Below are 18,104 nucleotides of genomic sequence, written 5' to 3'. Positions count from 1 at the left end.
TGCCTTCGTGGTGCTGAAATCACAGTCACGGCTCCACAGCTGTGTGTCTCAGCAACAGCTCCTCTCCAGCTGTTTACAGGATGTTATGGTTCATCAGTGTGGATCATCACATCATTATAGTTCTGGTTGTCATTATAGTTGTCATTATAGTTATCATTCTTGTTGTGCTAGGCACTGCTTAATGCTAATTTCATGCACCCACAACTTGTAGTTTCAGTGAATTCCGCGGCTGCAGCACTTGTACTGCATGAACTTTTTATTTTCTCAACTTGAGCTACCTCTATTTAATATTCAGTTATGTGTTTCCCATGGTGCTCATAAAATCTCAGGTTTATTAGGAGCAACATACAGCTACTGCTCTGTACAGCGAGTCTGATGATGGCTTTACTGCATCAGAACTACATTTATACTGTCGAATGAGAACAAACAGCTGGAAGCCATCAGATCAGAACAATAATAACAAAAGGAAGTTTTATTTTGACAAACAGCTTCAGCCTGGAATTCATTGTATGCCCAGTAAATGTATCCAGCAGGGTGAAGGAACTAACTACATTTACTCAAGTACTGTACATAAGTACAATTCTAAGGTACTTGTACTTTATGTGAGTATTTACATTAAATAGGACTTCCTACTTCTACTCCACTGCATTTTAGGAGAAAAATATTGTATTTTTTTTACTACATTTATGTCAGAACTTTAGTTACTTTGCAGATTTGGATTAAAAAACAAACATAAAATGATCCTAAAAAAAACAAACAATGCAAATATCATGACGTAAATCAAGCCACCGCATAGTATATAGAACAAGTAAAATTTGTTCTACCTCAGTCAGCTACGATATTTAAATGCTGCTTACACTAATAATAATAATCTAATAGTATAATATATAAAATATCAATGCTGACTGAGCCCACTTTGGCAAGTAAATAGTTAGTAAATAGAATTCTCTTTTATTGATTGATTAATTGATTTTATTTGGCCATTCTTGATATGAAAATATGAAACAGCAACCTGTGCCATACGTTATATAAATAAATAAAAGAAGTCAGGGATGACACAATAAACTCCTAAGGATTGTTTCCATTGTGGTCCCTATATTTCCATTGTGGTCCCTATAATTTCCATTGTGGTCCCTATAATTTCCATTGTGGTCCCTATAATGTCCATTGTGGTCCCTATATTTCCATTGTGGTCCCTATATTTCCATTGTGGTTCCTATAATTTCCATTGTGATCCCTATATTTCCATTGTGGTCCCTATATTTCCATTGTGGTCGCTATAATTTCCATTGTGGTCCCTATATTTCCGTTGTGATCCCTATATTTACATTGTGGTCCCTATATTTCCATTGTGGTCCCTAAAATTTCCATTGTTGTCCCTATAATTTCCATTGTGGTCCCTATATTTCCATTGTGGTCGCTATAATTTCCATTGTGGTCCCTATATTTCCGTTGTGATCCCTATATTTACATTGTGGTCCCTATATTTCCATTGTGATCCCTATAATTTCCATTGTGGTCCCTATATTTCCATTGTGATCCCTATATTTCCATTGTGCTCCCTATAATTTCCATTGTGGTCCCTATAATTTCCATTGTGGTCCCTATAATTTCCATTGTGGTCCCTATATGTCCATTGTGGTCCCTATATTTCCATTGTGGTCCCTATAATTTCCATTGTGGTCCCTATATTTCCATTGTGGTCCCTAAAATTTCCATTGTTGTCCCTATAATTTCCATTGTGGTCCCTATATTTCCATTGTGGTCCCTATATTTCCATTGTGGTCCCTATAATTTCCATTATGGTCCCTATATTTCCATTGTGGACCCTATAATTTCCATTGTGTTCCCTATATTTCCATTGTGGTCCCTATAACTTCCATTGTGGACCCTATATTTCCATTGTGGTCCCTATATTTCCATTGTGGTCCCTATAATTTCCATTGTGGTCCCTATATTTCCATTGTGGTCCCTATAATTTCCATTGTGGTCCCTATAATTTCCATTGTGGTCCCTATATTTCCATTGTGGTCCCTATAATTTCCATTGTGGTCCCTATATTTCCATTGTGGTCCCTATAATTTCCATTGTGGACCCTATAATTTCCATTGTGTTCCCTATATTTCCATTGTGGACCCTATAACTTCCATTGTGGACCCTATATTTCCATTGTGGTCCCTATAATTTCCATTGTGGTCCCTATATTTTCCATTGTGGTCCCTATAATTTCCATTGTGGTCCCTATATTTCCATTGTGATCCCTATATTTCCATTGTGGTCCCTATAATTTGAAAACAAAAATTCACAATGAAATTAAAACTAAAACCAATGAAAAATCCAACACTATTATAACCTTGGTCCCTCCACCCCTGGATAAATCCTGTCTGTAGTTGCTGTGGAGCAGCTGCTCTCTGGTGTCTGTTAGATCAGCTAACTCACCTCACTGAGCCACCAAGCTGAGGTGGATCTGTAATGATGAGCGTGTCGTCTGCACATGCATGCAGACATTGAACACACACAGTCACACAAAAAGACGGCACTAAGAGGGGTTCAGGGAGAAGTTTCCTTTGTGCTGCAATTCTTAAAAAAAGAAAAAGGCCCTTAATCCTGCCTCTTTACCTGTCACCACTTCGTCCACAGCCAAAAGAACTCGCTGCTCTCCTTCTCAGCAGCTCATTGATGGCTTTTTTCCAGACTGGACAAGTGCTTATTAAGAAACACAAGAAAAAATTCCTTCAGCTGGTTAAAGGGGGAAAAGGTATTTTAGGATAAATTGAAATGCTGTAGCTGAATAGGGCTCGCTGAAAATTGTGTTTTTTTCCCCCCAGTCTCATAACTCAAAAGCTAAAAGCCATATGTTCCTGGGCTCTGCTGTTCTTCCAGCTTGTTGTTTAACTCTTCTAATCAGCCTGCACATATTCATTTGTTTCACTATCGGAAAAAGGGCCTGCATTAATTACAGACAGGATACTCTGGGAGACAGGCGTTTACAGTATTTCATACAGCAGCTGATTTTGTGTCTGATTATATTTAGATTGGCACAACAGCGTGTTTGTTTCATCTGATCTCATCTTTCATTTTGCGGACACATATGATTTTATCAATTGTAGCTCAAATTTCATTTCGGACCTTTCCACTGGGGACTCAAAACACACACACAAACTGGAAGAAGCAGATTTATTCCCATTCAATCAAAAAGATTATTTGTCAGAGAAGGCTGGTGGCAAAATTACAAGTATGTGTAACATTTGCACATGAAAATATCTGAAAATAACTGGACCTATGTTATTTATTTTGTTCACTTTATTACTTGCATATCCCAAATGTGTCCAACAATTTTCAAACTCAGAGAAATCTGTAATCATCGTCTCTATGTCTGTCTTTTTATCCAGTTTTACATGAACATTGTTGGACATTTTAGTTCTTGGTTGTTTGAACTATATATTTTTTTAAGGATTTTAGTCATCCGATGTCTAGATCTTGAGTTATCAGAGAAACAAGCTAAACAAATGTCAGTGGCAGCTCAGCTTTAGCCCCTCTGCCAACGTGCCAAACAGGCGGCAACCTCCTGGTCTGAACAGGGAGGCAAACCAGGAAGTGCCTTAAGCTGCATTCTACTGAAAATTCCAGCAGGGGGTGTCAAGTTTGGCTGCAGAAAGATTTCTGTCCATTCATTTCAATGCAAAAGGAGAAAACTTCACTATGAACACTATTGTCTCAATTGCTAGTAAAAAATCTTCTTCAAGACAATTTGATGTTAATAGTTCAAATAATGGCCCAATTTAGAAGAAAATAGAAGATAAAGAATCGTATGATGTAAGGCGTATCCACGGCAACGTGTCAATAAAGTTATATATAACGTTATATAGATATAAAAAAGGGACGTTTACTGGTTCTCATAACTCTGACCCTTTCAAACTATATTTTTTACTTAATGACAGTTTATTTTAACGTTTTGTTCAGTAAAAATGTCACTATGTCCATTATTTATACAGTCTATGGTGCTAAACGGCATCGGAGAACCACAGATTTTTGCTGAAATCTCCTTTATTTAGTGTTTTTACTGCTTCAAATCAGCAGGTCCATTAGTTGTGGAGACGAGTATACCTCTGCGGACAGTTTAGCTCCCGGTTAAACCCTCCCATGCATCTGGATCTTAAGTTATCAGAAAAGCAAGCTGAGCAAAATGTTAGCCATAGCTCAGCTCCAGCCCCTCCAACGTAATGCTGAACATCATTGGAGAAACTCTGATTTTTAAAGTGAAACTGTTTTTTCAACATTTTATCCGTTTGAATCAGTGAGTCTGTTCGTTTTGGAGAGAAGGAAACCTCTGCGGATAATTCGTCTCCCTGTAAAAACTGAACAATGAACAATAACCCTGAAGGAACAGTAATTGGGAGAAGCTGACTGCAAAGACCACACTGTCTTTTTTTAAACTGTTTTGATTAAGAGACCCCCTAGTAGCAGAAAGCTACTTATTAGACGTTTAATGTTGAATCAATTAGAAACAAAAAAGTGTTTTTATTTGTCGAATTTTCCCACATTCCCGTGCTTATTAGACACAGGTGTCGTTTTAAGTTTTATTGACAGTTTAACAGTACGTGTAAGTCCATTGCTATGTAATATATCCCCAGAGGGCATCCCGCATGGACCGTTAATCTCCATTCTTGGTCACGTTCTGAAGGATCTCATCTGTAGCTGGCTGTGTGGTCTTCTCATCTCTCACACAGTCCGAGGGCCCATTAGCGAGTAACTCTTATCAACCTGTTATTCCCAGGAAACTGGCCTCTCTCAAAACAAGTAGCCCAGAAAACCCAAACATACAGTCGGGGTTCTGCAGGTGTGTGTGCGTCTAGAGTGTGCAGATGAGATGAAAGTTGGGTGTCTGCGTTTTTGCACCATTTCTCTGTTGTTGCAGACATGCCGATGCCTTCTCTGCGCTCACCTTTGTTCGTGCTGCTCCCTCTTTGCCATCCTGGATGGTGTTAGCATAATAAGCGGTGAAAAACATCACCAGTCAGTATCATCCTGATGACAAGTTAACGACTAGCTGTTCAATGCCTGCTGATTTACAGTTATGCCAGTGAAATCATAGCAGGAGTGTAGACTTGAGAAAGGCTGTTGTTTTTTCACTTCTCCTCCACATGCACACCAACTCACGCTAAGTCCGCTGCATGTCTTTCACACGATCCATAACAGAGGACATATGAGCATGACCGCAGTTTTTTCCCTTCTTTATGGCTATGAAGTTGAATGAAAGTCTTTCTTTCCTCCCCCTCAGGATAAATGGGTTTGGTTTTTGGTGGGGTCACACTCTTGTCACAATTTCCTCCAGTCTAATTTCCCTCCTTCCACCTTGAGCAAATGACATAAATCAGGTCCGTGAACGGCGTTTATTGTACTTAGTAACGGTAGTTATTCTCACGCTCTGTAACGGAGCCAGGGCTCCTGACCAATAAATGTCAGTGGTTGGGTTTCTCAAGTGTAAGGAACACAGTTTAGTGAAGGTATGGTGTGAGGAGGTATTTGTCACCTCAGAGAAAAGGTCTCATATTGAAGCTATCATCATTATGGCTCCTTTAGCAGCAGCTTTACACATTTACATCCTTCAGCTGGCTGCCATTTTGACTGAAGAGAAGGGCTGACAGGTTATTGCAGTCCAACACTCATACTGCATAATGACTCACTAGCATGTCTGTCTAGTTTTACTGGGGTTTTTTTAATCTACTTTTTATATGCAAAACATGTTGTTCTTTACAATTGTTTTCCAACATGCATATTTAATATTAGATTAGATTAGATTGACTTTATTAATCCCACAGTGGGGACATTTCTTTGTTACAGCCGACCACACAAATTTCATACAAAATTTAAGATAAATATAAAAAATAACAATCTAAGAAAAAGAGATTTAACAATATACAATATACAATATACTATATACAACTTAGTGCAAATTAAGTGAGGAATGTGCAGAGTAATGTGGTGTATGGGATATATGGTCACCTTATGTCAGGGATGGCCAACTTAAATGCTGGAGGGGGCCACAATTTTTCATGGACACTACCACAGGGCCACATATAGGACCGTGCACTTAACCAGATATGATGAAACTGCAATTTTAAATATGTTTACAGTGCAGTAACTTAACATATTTCATGCTCAAATGCATGTATAACAGTATAAATAGGAATACAAAAGGTTTGAAGCAAATAAAAAATAACCACTTACTGTGATTTCTTTTTTTTTCAGTGCAAGAACAGCAGACCAACATTAATTGCAAGAAGTAATTTTGTGCATTTTTACACTGCACTTTTAAGATTTCATGCTCAAATGCATGTAGTTGTAGGATAACGAAATTAGCCATCAACCCGTCCAAACATACTTAACATACATGTAATATGACAAAGGGGTGGACAGGACAGGGAGACAGGGATGAAAGAAAAAAAGAAGAAGATGCTCTGCAGATATTGAGTGTCATCAGATGAATATCTCTTCCCTGGTGAAATCAGTAACACAAGTGTTGCAACAACTTTATAAACAAGTGGGAACAGCCTGTTCTCCTGTCAAAAACTTCAAAATAGTTTGCGTGTTCAGCTAGCCAAAAACGAACTATATTTACACATTTCACCGTCCGCTGTAATGCGTCCGCAGCCATCTTGCTGGTGTAGTAGTGATTGCGCGTGAAACCACGTTCGGTTTAAGGATGGGGTTTCACCCAGGAGAGAGCAGTTTGCATCATGTGAAAACAAAAGTAAACCATTTATAACCCTCTGGAGTCACCAAAAGCACCAAATCATGACTTGTTGACTCCATCCAGACTAGAAAACAAAGCAGCGTGGAGCCCTACTGTAAATTTACCTCTAAAGTTCTGGCTGTAAACTCCATGAGGCCAGTTTCAGTTTGATGATGATATACCAAGTAAAACTGGAGACAAGCTCTAATATATTTAGTATAAAATGATAGAACTGGATGGAACCCTCTTATATGTTAGTTTTGCAACCTTTGTTCACATTTGCAGCATTTAAAATTATTTGAGCATGATAGTGTTTTGAAATTAAAAAAAAGAATAAAAATCACATTTTATGTTCAACTAAAGGACTAAAAGACACAAAATGACAAAAAAAGACACAAAATGAATTAAAAAAAGACACAAAATGACCAAAAAAGACACAAAAAGACACAAAATGACAAAAAAAAAGACACAAAATGAGAAGACAGAATGACCAAAAAAACCCAAAGACACAAAATGACAAAAAAAAGACACAAAATGACAAAAAAAAAGACACAAAATGAGAAGACAGAATGACCAAAAAAACCCAAAGACACAAAATGACAAAAAAAGAAAAGACTGAGTTAACTTAAGTTACGTTCTTTGGGTAAGTTGCGGTAGTCACGTGACCCTTGTAACTACTTTATTTCCGGTATTTACATACATTTATTTACTGTTTAAACTGTCCTTTATAACGCCTTACCAGAAGTTTTCTGGCTTAAACCTAAGGTCAGTGGTTTTATAACATAAATCCATAGAAACTGCAGCCTTTTTTCATAACAGCGGACCGTACATGTGTGCTATTTTCATTCGTGCTATACGTTCATATGTTCCGTGAAATGCGATCTGCGATACAAGCCGACTTGCCGTAATTTGTGGCACTGACACACGATCTCTTCTGCCGTTTATGTTGGAGAACTTGTTGGTGGGAAAGTTTCCTCACCGTGGCATCCTTGGCTTCAAAGTCCAGAACTCCGACTGTGTCCTGGGGTTTGAAACAGATTGACGGAGCTCTTCAGCTCGTTTCATTGGTTGTGTACTCTGGTTGTGTACTCTGTGGGTCTGTTTTGAGTTTATAGTGTTTACTCAGCCATTTTTATTTTCATCATTTCACACAGCTGCATTGAACACTACATGGATTTGAATGGCATTTGATAATGATGTCACAATATAAAACTGAACACCACAGTTGTTTTTCATAAACTTTACGGTTATTTACAGTTTTTAATATGGACCAGATTATATGTGCCTTTTTAAATATTCTTTATGAGGGATTTTCTCATAAACATTTTTCTGTGTAATTTATGACAATGACTGTTTCTCAATAGCTTTGAAATGGACACAGATCATTCTCTTTCAATTGTAGACAAACAAGTTACTGATAAAAAAGTTCCATAAAAGGGAAATAAATTCACAAGAAAGCAGTTATTTTTCTCTTGAGCTTTTACTCAACACACAACAGGATGTGTACTGAGCAGCCGAGGCAGTTTATCCCTGTAAGTTTAAACCAGTCCAGCATTGGTGCTGATAATCTGAATAATTATGTGCATTAGCTGATGATTGTAGAGCCTGACTGACATGGGATTTTTGAGACGGATTTTAGAGGGGAAAAAAATCCCTGATTACCGATTTGGTGGCGGATATTGAGGCTATTGAGAAATTCTAAAGCTAGAATTTAAATAGGTTGTTTTTATGTGAACTGTGCACCAATTTTGCACTGATATGACATTTTTAAAATATATTTAACATCATTATATATTATTAGGCTATACATAACACATACAATGCATTACATTGTAAACCAACCAAAACAAAAGGGAGAAAAAAATAAATAAATGAAAATATAGCTAAATAAACATCAGTACTGAAGATCCAGTTTTAGTTCATTGCTGACCATTTAAATAAATAATAATAAATTAAATAAAGTTAATAGGACCCCAAGCATTGTTTCCTCGATCCTTGCATTAACAGAAACTTAATTAAAGATTTCATTGCCATTCTGGGCACAAAAGATTAGAAAAGAAACACTGCTAGCTGTAATGTTGTCTGATTGTTAATGGAAATTAGTAATTTTTTAGTTAGGATAAGGGAAAACAGACTTTATGCAGCTCCCGTTGGAGGCACAAAAGGCTAAATCAATTGTTTTTGTTCTGATGTGTTTTAACTTACTTCGCATCTCAGAGCAAATCGGACAACAATATGTTTGTAATTGTCATATATCGGCTGATAATGTCGTCTGTGTAATATGTCGGTTGGGCTCTAGTTAATTGATGTTGTGTGACACTGATGCTGGTGTCCCTTTGAACAGTTCCACACTGTACCTTTTACACAGAAGTCTCTAAGGTCAGACCAGTCTGAACACTTTCTAAAAGATCACAGTTGTTGTCCATTTTCTGTTTTCCTTCAGAATTCTACAAAGCCTGCCGTCCATTTACTGTACAACGTCCAAAATCAGAGAATCCATAGTGACCTCCTGACTGACTGATTATGAGATCATCATTTTTTCATTCACCAGCCTTGTAGAACCTGATAATGTAATAAATTCCTGATAATGTAATAACCCCGATAATGTAATAAAAATCTGCACTTGAGTCCATTGAAAATGTAATAAAACGTGATAATGTAAATACTTCCCGATAATGTAATAAAGTGCATTTCCCATTAATGTAATAAAGTATAACATTAATGGGAGGATATTACATTATCAGGTTTGCCTTCGTTTCGCAAGTCCTGATAATGTAATAGTTACAATATTGGGGAATTATTACATTATCAGGACTTGCGAAACGAAGGCAAACCTGATAATGTAATAACCTCCCATTAATGTTATACTTTATTACATTATTGGTAAAAAGTGTATTACATTATTGGGAAATGCACTTTTTTACATTATCGGGAAGTATTTATATTATCAGGTTTTATTACATTTTCAATGGACTCAAGTGCAGATTTTTATTACATTATCAGGCATTATTACATTATCGGGAATTTATTACATTTTCAGGTTCTACAAGCCTTGTAGCATTTTTAAAGCCACGTCACATTTTGGATCCTAAATTTACAACTCATCACGTTAAATATAGAAGACGGTGTGTCGACATAAAAAACTGCCAGAATGCTGCATGTCCGCTGCTGTAGATGTCTGTATGCAGCGTGATACCAACTGGAACATGTTAGAGGGATGAAAGGATGAGAAGATGGATGGGACAGATAGGCCGAGCTGGGCATTACATGAAAGCCAGGGAGAATACAGGTCCACGCAGCCACTGTCAAAATATGTTTTCATGTCAGAGGGATGGCCTGTCTGATCTCTGTCTGACTGTATCTGTCTTCACTGCTAATCTGATGGAGATACCTCGGAGTACCATTATTTTCTCCCTCCTGCTGTCTCTGTCAAGGTATCTCTTCTTCCACCCTTATGGTGTCAGTTTGAACAGCGTGGATGTGAGTGGAAGTATGTGATAAGAAGCAGGTCCTATGATCTTTCTGCTCACAAATATGATTTCATAACCTTAATTGCTCAAAACTCACTTTTCTGCCAGCTGCTGTCATTTGAACCAATTCACTGAGGATGGATTGCAGGCATGGTTAAAAAAAAAAAATCACATTTCCAAAAAGGGTGTAAATAAGTAAATATATATCAAGACTTTCCTTTTCTCTGAAGATGTTTTAAGACTGGTGAGGGCTTCTCTTAAAGTTGTGAAGAAATAATATGAGAACTTTGTTTTCAAGAATCTAATTTGTTCTCAACTTCTATCTAAGGAAAACAGTTAAGAAGAAAGTTAAGAAAAAAACTAAAGAAAGGATAAGGATTTCTTCATGAATACCAAATCTTCTTAAATTGTCTTAACCCTCTGGAGTCTCCAAAAGCACCACAGCATGAGTTCTTTATGACATCCAGACTAGAAAACAAAGCAGCGTGGAGCCCTACTGTAAATTTACCTCTAAAGTTCTGGCTGTAAACTCCATGAGGCCAGTTTCAGTTTGATGATGATATACCAAGTAAAACTGGAGACAAGCTCATATATTTAGTATAAAATGATAGAACTGGATGGAACCCTCTTATATGTTATATATGCAACCTTTGTGGGATGAAAAAAGACACAAAATGACTAAAAGAAAGACACAAAATGACCAAAAAACACAAAATGACCAAAAAACACAAAATGAGAAGACAGAATGTCCAAAGAAACACAGAGGACACAAAATGACCAAAAAAAAGACACAAAATGACCAAAAAAAAGACACAAAATAATCAAAAAAGAAACAATGACAGACACAAAATGACTTTAAAAGACACAAAAAGACATAAATGACCAAAAAAGACACAAAATGACTTAAAGAAAGACACAAAATGACCAAAAAAGACACAAAATGACCAAAAAAGACACAAAATGATCAAAAAAGACACAAAATGAGAAGACAGAATGACCAAAGAAACACAAAGGACACAAAATGACAAAAAAAGACACAAAATAATCAAAAAAGACACAACAACAGACACAAAATGACTTAAAAAGACACAAAAAGACATGAAAAGTATTCAAAAATGGACGAAATAGCCCCAGACTCCATAGAGTTAAGAGCAAAGTCAAGAAAAAAGTGGCACTTAAGAAGAATTTTATTCTTAGGAATGCTGTGTGAATCCGGCCTCTGTAAAGTATTCTTATTATTTGACCAAGCCACCTCACTTAGGTCACCTTACTGTGACAGCAGAGTCCTCCTCCATGGAGTACAACATAAAGAGTGAGGCGAGCCACCTTGGGGAGAAACCTCATTACCGATGTTTATATTCACAGTCTGAGCATAAAGCATATGTGATTTTTGGCACAAGGAGCTTTGCTATATGGCTTTGCTCTCTCTTCACCACCATGCTCTGATACAACAGCCTCAGTGCTTCAGCTGCTGCACCTGATGGTCACACTCTCAATCCTTTTAGACCCTTGAGTTCTTAATTAGGACGGTAATCCAAATGCTTTCATTAATAACCCAGGACACATGCAGTTTTCATTATGCCTTTTCCTTTTTTAGCTTCAAACAAGGACGGAAAACTAAATAAACTTTCCTCTATTTATTCTGGAGTGTGCAGCGTAAATGCAGGAGAAAAATTTGTAGCAAATGTGGATTGCTTATTCTGAATCACTGCGTTCAACTATTTATTTACAATGGGGATTGTATGTAATAATTAGTGGAAAACAGAACCCATTTTACATTTTTAATTGTTTTGTTTTTTGTGTTAATGTGCAGCAAGGTTAAAATAGTTTTGGATTTTTTATTAGTTTTAGTTTTAATTTCGGTGTGAATTTTTGTTTTCAAATTCAGTTCGTTTTAATTCGTTTTTAGAGCGAGTTTTCTAGTTTTAGTTCAGTTTTATTTTTTTTGTAAATGCTTAGTTTTAGTTTAGTTTTATTAGTTTTAGTGTTAGTTTTAGTTTTTTTGTAATTGGCTATGTGTTGGGTGCGAGATTTAATGAGGTCACAATAAATGTAAAACCAGATAGATGAAATAGATTTCATATCAACCAAAAAGGTTTACGTATGAAAAAAGTTGACAAAGACGAAAATGAAGGACATTTTCACGATAATTTTAGTTAGTTTCGTAACCACATAATACAGTTTCAAGGTATCGTTTTTTTAAAAACTCGTTTTTATTTAAATTTTTATTTCAGTTGACAAAAATGTTTTTTCAATTCAATTTTTTGTTATTTATAATAACCATGGCTATGTGTTGGGTGCGAGATTTAAAGAGGTCATAATAAATGTTGCCTTTATTTCCTTTGGTTTATCCATCTTAGCCCCAATAAGGTTATCAACTCTTGCAGTTTTGGTTCATGTGTAGACATCCCAGTCTCAGTAAACATATTTACTATGTGTTCCTGCATGTTCAACAGAATCCTCTTTCTAATAGAAACACTGGATTATGTATGAAAAAAGTTGACAAAGACGAAAACAAAAGCCATTTTCACACTAATTTTAGTTAGTTTTGTAACCATGCAATTTTGAAAAAAACTCTTGTTTTTATCTTTAATGTTAATGAAAATGTTTTTTCAATTCCAGTTTTCATTATTTCATTAGTTTTCGCTAACCACAATAACTTTGATGTGCAGTCAAACCTCTTGTGTATTTCAACCATAAGCGTTTCCACCATCCCACCATATGTGATCACTTCTGAACTCTTCTGTTCCAACCTTAATTCTTCTTCTTCTTTCGGGTTTTATTCTACACTGAGGTATTGTGAGCGTGCCAAACCTGCGGTAACACAACTCCCACAAGCCGTATCATCACTGTCCCTTATCTGTCAGATTTTTATTTATTTGCCCAGCTCTGTATTTACACAGTCTGACAAATCCTGTAATTTGCATACATATGTTGTTTGGTTTTATGTGGATGTCAAAAGGAAATGGTTTTGGCCTGATCAAAAGGGCCGTTTGATCTCGCTCAAGTTTAACAGTGGATGGCAGCCGACCAAACACGAGCCCACCTGGCTGTTCAGACGCAGCAGAACACAACACACACCTGATAATTTACTTTTTTTCTTTTTTGTCTCTGTCAGAGGAAGCGTTCTCCGCTCAGCATGAAAGTCTGAAGGAGGAGAAAGAGTCCTTAACCAAGCTGCAGAAGGAATGCACTGCCAAGAGGTACGTCAACCTGTGATTAGCTTTTTGCTTTATGTCTGCAGAGTAAAAACACGTTTTAACCCATTTAGGCCTAAAACGCCTGGAAAAAATGCCTGCAAAACCTTTGGGCGATTTTAAAATAAGCCCCTAAAACCTGTTTTTTTAGTAATTGTGTCTTTTTTGGTAATTCTGTGTCTTTTTTGATAATTTTGTGTCTTTTTTTTGGTAATTTTTTGTCTTTTTTTGGTAATTCTGTGTCTTTTTTGGTAATTTTGTGTCTTTTTTTTTGGATAATTTTGTGTCTTTTTTTTGGTAATTTTTTGTCTTTTTTTGGTAATTCTGTGTCTTTTTTGGTAATTTTGTGTCTTTTTTTTTGGATAATTTTGTGTCTTTTTTTTGGTAATTTTTTGTCTTTTTTGGGTAATGTGTCTTTTTAAATAATTTGTCTTTTTTGGGTAATTTTGTGTCCTTTTTGGTCATTTTGTGTCTTTTTTTGGTGATGATTTCAGTTCTGGAAAAGTCTCATGTTGCATTGTAACACGACATATCCGCTTTCCAGGCTTTAATGGGTTAAATGCATCTTTCCCCGTCAGGCATTCCCCAGCAGCACCTACTCAATGATGTGACCTAATGCACTGTTAAAAAGATAAACAATAGCTACTCAATAAAATTGAGGCAACAGATTGCACACAATATTATTTATTAAATCTAACTAGGTTACAAGTTGAGTTAATAACTAGTGTTGTCACGATACTAAAATTTTCAACTCGATTCCGATACTCAGGAAAATATTCGATACTCGATACCATTTTCGATACCACAAGGATAAAAACAAAATTTAACAGAAATATTTTTATGAACAAGAAAATTGCAACATGTAAAAATTAACAGAACCACAGGTTAAATATTTATAATAAAAAACAGTTGTGCAAAAAGAAACTGCAACTATGATAACAAGCTTCAGATACTCGATATTTTTGAAAATTAGTATTGTATCCGGATACAACGTTTTAGTATCGATACTTTTGACAACCCTATTAATAACAACTTAACAGGAAGTGCCTGTCAATTAAAAATGGACTAATTTTATTGTGTTGGATTCATTCAAAATTCTCTTGATTTAGAATTACATACACATAAAGATTATATTTAATGTGATCAGAATAAGTAGATTCCATCTCAAACATTTTTATATTAAAGTTACTTAAACAACTGCCTCAAAATCAAGGACACATTTATATTTAATATATTGGTAACACTTTATATTAAGGTCCTTAATAACCATTAATTAACAAGTAATAAGGCATTGTTCTCGCTTTAGATCCGGTAGTTGCAAAAAGCATAGTTAACTTATAGTTAACTTATAATAGATGAGCAATAAAGTACATTTTAATATCAATAAGCAAACACAATAAGATTAATAAAGGCATGGCAAAGACATAATGGGTGGGTCATGGGTGTTTGTAATGCCATTATTAACACTTATATAAGCTTATAAACACACAATAATGTTTATAAGCATCTTGTAAGGACTTACAAGGCCTTATTTCGTGTCAATTAATGGTTATTACAAGGACCTTAATATAAAGCGTTACCAAGTTACTTAAACAACTGCCTCAAAATCAAGGACAGATTTATATTTAATATATTTTATCAAATATATTAAATAAAATGGAATGACTACAGAATAATTCATTAATTGGTAAAATGAACTCAAAATAATTGAGAAAGAATTACATAATATAATTTTTTAAAATGTATAAGTCCAGTCAACATAATAAAAATATCTAGATTCAGATAAAATTATTTTGTGCAACCACTTGTCATAATAAAATGACACTGTAAAAAAAGATAAACAATAGCTACTCAATAAAATTGAGGCAACAGATTGCACGCAATTTTCAAAATAAGTAGATTCTATCTCAAACATTTTTATATTAAAGTTACTAAAACAACTGCCTCAAAATCAAGGACACATTTATATTTAATATATTTTATCAAACATATTAAGTAAAAATGAAAAAAAAAAGAAAAAAAAATGAAATGACTACAGAATAATTCATTCCAGTGTGTGTTGCTCAATAATAGTGGATTGTGCTGGGACTACTCCCTGCTCCCTGCCTCCCACCTTGCTCTTTCAAAACAAGGTGATGTTTTTGCGGCCGGCGTTGCCTATTTATGTGTTCTCAACGGAGAGTTTGCACATTGTGCTAAAAAGCCTGTTGGCCCGTGTTTGCCTTGGCCTGCGGGGAGACATGTTGGGCGGGTGCCGACCCTGGATACAGCTTTGTTTGTCTGAGAAGTACCTGGCAGTCACAGAGGGTAAACCAGAGCCCCAGGAAGGCCGGCAGGGGCCGAGAGACCCAGCAAACAGGAAATTAACACCGACACTTGTACATCTGCCTAACATCCAGTCTTTGGAAATATCTGCGCTGTTGATGTGTTTTCATAGAAATGTCTCTTTTTACTCAACTTCTTTTTTTTTTAACTTAAACTAGGGGAATGATATGCTGAGCATGCCTTTATACATTCCTGTTTAACATTTCACGGCTGCTGTTGAACAGCTTATCTTACAAAGCTGGAGCTAAAAGGCTTCAGTCAGGTTCTATAGGTTATCCCGTTCTACTCGATTTTGGTTCCTGCTGGTTCTTGATTCAGTTTTTTTTTTTTAGGCAGGGTCAAAACAAGTCACATGCATATTTTACAAGCAAGAAAAACGTAATACTTTAATACCTTTTTTTGCACATTTCATATTCACAATTCACTTCATACAGTTTATTGACTGACTGAATTGATTTTAAATATTTTTATTTAGTCAAGTCAAGTCAATTTTATTTATATAGCCCAAAATCACAAATCACAGATTTGCCTCAAAGGGCTTCACAGACTGTACATGTTACGACACCCTCTGTCCTTAAACCCTCACATCGGCCAGGGAAAAACTCCTCAAAAAACCCTTTTAACAGGGGAAAAAGAAGAAGAAACCTCAGAGGAGGGATCCATCTCCCAGTCACTGTTATTAAACAACTATTATAATCTAGTATAAGATATTAAATATTTTAATATAGTATCTCTGTGTGGCTGGTTTTTCAACATGCCCTTACTTGTGACCATTTGGATCAGGCTTTTTGTTCTGTTGTGATTGTACAACACAGTGTACAAACTAGGGATGGGTGTTTGGAAGAAACCTGCCAACTCTATTATCTATAACGTTAACGATCAATTAGTCGATTAATCGCTGCATGCATACATGTGCAAAATTAAAAAAAGATTAATTACTATGCAAAAGCCTGTTTTGATAACGGGCGCTTTTATTTTGAAAGGACGAAAAGAGACTTGATCCAGTCGATCATGACTATATCAACTGAGATTAAACTGTTGCCGATTATTTTAACAGGGTGACGATATATAAACTCTCCTCTCTGTTCATCATTCAGCTTTTATATTTTAGCTAACTTTAATCACCTTTATTGCCTCGTAGTGGGTCCCTGTGGAGCAGTAAAGAGCCTGGATAGATTTTTTCTGCTCATTTCCACTTCCTGCCATTGCTTCCAGCTACACTCCTTCCCCTCGTCTCTGCTCTTCCTCTAGTCCTTCCTTTCCTTTCCTTCCACTGTCCGTCCCTCATCCCTGCAGCTTCTGTCTCCTTCTGCCAGCCGGGTCCTCACTGCGTCGTCCTCGTGTCTCCTTTTTGTCCCCAGAGAGCAGTTCCTCAAGATCAACGCCCAGCTCACCTTCCGCTGTCGTCAGCTCCTCTCCGAGCTCTCCTACATCTACCCCATTGATGTGGTGAGTTCAACCTGACCGGTCACTGCTGCACGGCACATTGTTGACAAGCCGACTGCAAAGTATTATCTGGCTTCAGAAGCAGCGCTTTGATCAAGCAGAAATGTGGTGCATAGTTATTTGTGCAACATTTCCAAAGAAATGTCTAATTTTGGATGTTTTTCTACCGCAGCGTGTTCGGAGGTCATCCAAAGGCATCACCTATCTGTTTAACATGCCTCTCTCATTAATATCACAGTCATTTCAAACACACAAACTAAATATTTAAAATCCCGACAGTAAGAGACAATGATGAAATGATTTAAAGCGAGTGGAAAAGCTGGTGTTTGGTCCCACACAGGGCTTCATCTTGTCCGTGTATGTTTCTGCGTCTGATCATTTTTGTTAATATGAAACCTCTTATTTCAAATCCACAGGCCAATCAGTCAGATTATGTCATCTGTGGAGTGAAGCTGCCCAACTCTGAAGACTTTCAAGGTAATTTATGATGTGCCTGCTTGTGTTTTTTGAGGGTTACAGGAGGATACTCTGTGGTAAGGCATGCTGAACAAATGTTTTGCTTGTGTTTTAATGCTCGTGGTTGTATACAAATGTTTGGTGAATAGAAACTAATTTAAAGCCCGATGATCTCATCGAAACGGTATCTATGATATCATAATTTTGGCTACTGTACATGGCAATTTGGCATGACTGAGCTGAGGTATTACAGTCTTTAACGTGCATAAATGACATAATTTTATAATTACCGGTATGTCATTTTAGTGCATAAAAGAAATAATGACATAATTGTATCATCAATGGTTTTATTAGCTGGGAACGGTTGACATTCCTCTTAACTCTGGCTAGTTCTATTCAATAAAAATCACAATTTAGACACATGACAGCATGTCTTAGCTCAGATATACTGTCTGTGAGGCGAGCTGGCACTGA

General features: G+C 36.3%; 1 protein-coding gene across 2 annotated transcripts in view; it reads left to right on the top strand.

Annotated features, from left to right (window-relative positions):
- The window catches only part of uvrag (UV radiation resistance associated gene), a 144,625-nt gene that overhangs the window by 36,704 nt on the left and 89,817 nt on the right, over window positions 1-18,104 (top strand). For both annotated transcript variants that reach the window (XM_059352327.1, XM_059352328.1), the window contains exons 9-11: window positions 13,325-13,409; window positions 17,090-17,177; window positions 17,591-17,651. In XM_059352327.1, coding sequence (XP_059208310.1) covers window positions 13,325-13,409; window positions 17,090-17,177; window positions 17,591-17,651 — 234 coding nt within the window. The remainder of the gene's footprint in view (window positions 1-13,324; window positions 13,410-17,089; window positions 17,178-17,590; window positions 17,652-18,104) is intronic.

The sequence above is a fragment of the Centropristis striata genome, chromosome 15 (genome assembly GCF_030273125.1).
Source record: "Centropristis striata isolate RG_2023a ecotype Rhode Island chromosome 15, C.striata_1.0, whole genome shotgun sequence".
NCBI classification, from domain to species: Eukaryota; Metazoa; Chordata; class Actinopteri; order Perciformes; family Serranidae; genus Centropristis; species Centropristis striata.
This window is presented reverse-complemented; position numbering and strand designations above follow the sequence as displayed.